General features: G+C 46.0%; 2 protein-coding genes across 2 annotated transcripts in view; both read right to left on the minus strand.

Annotated features, from left to right (window-relative positions):
- Pmar_PMAR004876 (hypothetical protein) overlaps positions 1-1,484 on the minus strand; it is a 9,649-nt gene extending 8,165 nt beyond the window's left edge. The window contains exons 1-5 of the mRNA XM_002769747.1: positions 1,351-1,484; positions 670-784; positions 460-619; positions 329-404; positions 147-266 (exon numbers count right to left, since the gene is read on the minus strand). Coding sequence (XP_002769793.1) covers positions 147-266; positions 329-404; positions 460-619; positions 670-784; positions 1,351-1,434 — 555 coding nt within the window. The 5' untranslated portion in view covers positions 1,435-1,484. The remainder of the gene's footprint in view (positions 1-146; positions 267-328; positions 405-459; positions 620-669; positions 785-1,350) is intronic.
- A 587-nt stretch (positions 1,485-2,071) lies between these two features.
- On the minus strand, positions 2,072-2,719 carry Pmar_PMAR004877 (hypothetical protein; the record flags this gene model as incomplete). The annotated part of the gene is made up of 5 exons (XM_002769748.1): positions 2,072-2,146; positions 2,186-2,298; positions 2,347-2,412; positions 2,454-2,552; positions 2,596-2,719. 5 exons carry the CDS (start codon positions 2,717-2,719, stop codon positions 2,072-2,074), a joined length of 477 nt encoding a protein of 158 aa, XP_002769794.1.
- Positions 2,720-3,285: the final 566 nt, after the last annotated feature.

A 3,285-nucleotide genomic window follows, 5' to 3' on the forward strand; every position in this document is an offset into this window, starting at 1 on the left:
ATTTCACCTACACATGTAGTTGACTACGTGCATATAAAAGTATGACTGCGAACTCAGCAGCTGCCAGATGAGCGCCCGAGCCTTGGTTTATGTGCGGAAACCAATTCCCATGGAAAATACTATGCGCCACAGCTTTCCTTCATTACCCTATCTTCCCGATGTCGGCCAAATGCTTCGACACTCTGAACTGTAGGGTACTCCATAAGCAACGGCATCACTGGTTCCACACCGAACTCAGCAGCGTTCGAGACCACTCCGGTGAGCACCTGGTACGAACACCCATAGGACTCCGGTTCGATCCCCGGCAAGGTCATCTTCTATCCCTTACAAAATCAGTCCCCTGTGTAGCAAAGGTTGTCACACAAAGATAAAAGCGCCCATCCGATGACTTAGGAACGAAGTATCTAAACCCAATAAGAACACCAATAAATCGTCACGCGCCACAAAATTATTCCTCACGTGTCGTGTATCATATGGTATCCTCCCTGGTTCGTCGGTGCCGCTTCCTTGTAAATTCTATCGCGTAACTTCTGTTCATCAAAGCCCGAAAATAAATTCGGATTTCCAGTGAGACCGATCACAGCCGCAGTTGCACGAATTCGCCTCGCCTCCGCTGGAACTGTCCAAAACAACTCAATCGAAGTCCACCACGCCAGGAGCCTCTATTACTCTGTATATAACGGCAGAGGACATCACGATGAGCTAAGTCATTGTATACGAGAATACCACCATCGAGCTCGCCCGACTTGTCATTCACTGGTGCTCCTCCAGCTGAGTCTTCCGCCTGAGCAGAACTCTATCGGTGAAGGAGTTACTATGGAGTTTCACAACCCGTTTTACGTGAAGTGGCGTAAAACCTGGTGAAAAACCCGAAATTTGCGCTATCTTTTTCACTAGTGTTTTTCATATCACTAGGGTGAAACTCTATAGGAGTTACTATACGAGAAAATTATATTCATCGAAACTCTACGAAAATGGAACGAGGAAATTGTCTATTTCGGGACCCTCACGGAAATCTGATTATAGTGAAGACTTCTATGAAAATCTGCTGTGGACCAGATGTGTTCTCTTTCCAATACCATACAACTATTCGAAACACGAGGGAATCATGCTATGACTCATAACAGATTTTCGTCCAGTGTAAAAGCGAAAATCTCTGTGGCTTCCGTTTTTGGCGTTCCATTATAGGCTAACACATACAATAGGAAATTCTCCACGAATATGACAATTCATTACGCCTGTTCGATAGATCTCTCCTGAGTTTCAAGAACAGTCTCAGGATCGGATCGAAGTCGTCAAATTCAGGAAAGGTCTATCGAACACCCCCTTTTTGTTCATAAAGGGACTCACCGCATCGACTCGTCCGTAGCCCACCATGAGTAGCAGCCACATGGCTACTGTAATAAATACAGACTTAGTTGAGATGTACATCATTCACAGCGTTGTGGTTTGAATACAGTAATCGAAGACAAAAGAGGATAACTGTGAGAGAAATAGATACTTCTTGAACTCGAAATGGAGAAATGCCGTGACCGGGGATCGATCTTACGGTCATCAAAAGGCAACTTTTGTAGCGCACGCCCGTATTTCCGGAACGACACACGATTACGATTCATAAGTGACAGAGTTCAAATACTCTGTGTAAACTACTGTGATTTAGTGCTCTATTAATGTTGCGAGTTTACCAGTGGTAGTTCGAGTTTAGCACGAACCTTTTTGTAGTACTAACTTTTTTCGAACTTTTCTACGAACTAAATTTGTAGCACACAAATTAATCAACTACTCGTAAACACTCCCACTACAATGTAATCACTCACAGACAAAGAAATTTACTCAGATTAATCATGGCGTACTATGAGCTGTGTACATCATCACTATGATGTACTGCTCAACGGAGCTCAGATACGGCTTCCAAACTGGGGACACTTCTCTACACCATACTGCATTCATATAATACCATAACACATATAGACTTCATCAAACTATCATACAGTCTACCTCTGATACCACACACGGAAGAGAAAAGCGTGCCCGTCAGATGCGCTTCATAAGCTCTCGACGTTTCAGAGCTTCAAAGCGTGAGATTCAAACCATGCCATGCCCTATGGGAACTAGCAGGCATGTCCCAATTACTCAACACCGACAGCTGAACGAAAATAATTCCTTCCGATCATGCATTTACCACTTGAACTTCTCGAATTTTATCAACTATTTCTCTAGCTCCAACACGACTCGCTGTAGTGATCTCGATAAGACCAGCTCTGACGATATGGTCCAGAGTGTGACGGAGGTTCACAACTGAGGAGCATCTCGGTGAACTCGGTCAGCTACTCAGTGATCCATTACGTTCGTCCAAGAGCGCCGCAGTTTCCTCTTCCTCCAAGTTCTCCTGTACAAAGTCACAGTCGATACCTAGCCCAGAACCATAATGTCTATGCTAGCCAAGTACGTACCAACGTGCAGATAGCGATACTCTCGCCCAGCTTGAGGTCCTCCAGCTTTAGCAGGGACGTTACTGAGGAGGTCCATGCATCCCCGAGGGAAGGGAGGTTCTGATGGAAGACTGCAGCAGCTGCAGCCGGTGTCATTGCTCACCTTCAGAGTCGCCAGCTCTACTGAGTCCGATGCTGAAACATGCCCCAGCATTGATGCTGAGAGAAGCTGCAAAAACGACGATCTTCCCATGTGGCCCATCTCGAGTCATACCCTGTGCTTTCATCGCTTTTTCGAGTAAAGTCCATCCAACAGCCGGATTCACGCGGCGCGCCTAAGGAGAGCTTTCGACAAGCTCCTTCGGGCAGACTAGTGTGAGAGAATATGCACACGGACAACTACATGTCTTGATGACAATATGAAAACCTTGAGAGAATTTTGGGAGACTCGTATGGATTTCCGTACACTTCTAAACGAATTCGTATGTAAATTTCTATAATAAGTGAGGAACTTCCGAGCTCAGCCGATTCAGCTGAGCTGAGGAGAACGAATCTATATCCCAGCACTAGCAGGCATCCGGTGCCGACTCACCGGTATCAGCGAGACTATCCCTACAACCCTTCGGTGGTTATCAGTCCAGGCTGACAGATTTGGATGGAGTAGACTACAGCTGACTGAATTGTTATCAACCTCTCCCGCTGACTTGCGGCTGACAACTGATCTGGAAGATCAACAAGGCGATCTCAGTCACTAAGCACGTAGTTGCTAGTACTGCAAGCTGGCGGCAAGCCAAGATGATAGCATTCTCGTCCTTGATTGAAGCAGTTCGGCGACAGCATTCTTGTCACGGAA

This window comes from Perkinsus marinus (genome assembly GCF_000006405.1).
Source record: "Perkinsus marinus ATCC 50983 genomic scaffold scf_1104296964984, whole genome shotgun sequence".
NCBI classification, from domain to species: Eukaryota; Perkinsozoa; order Perkinsida; family Perkinsidae; genus Perkinsus; species Perkinsus marinus.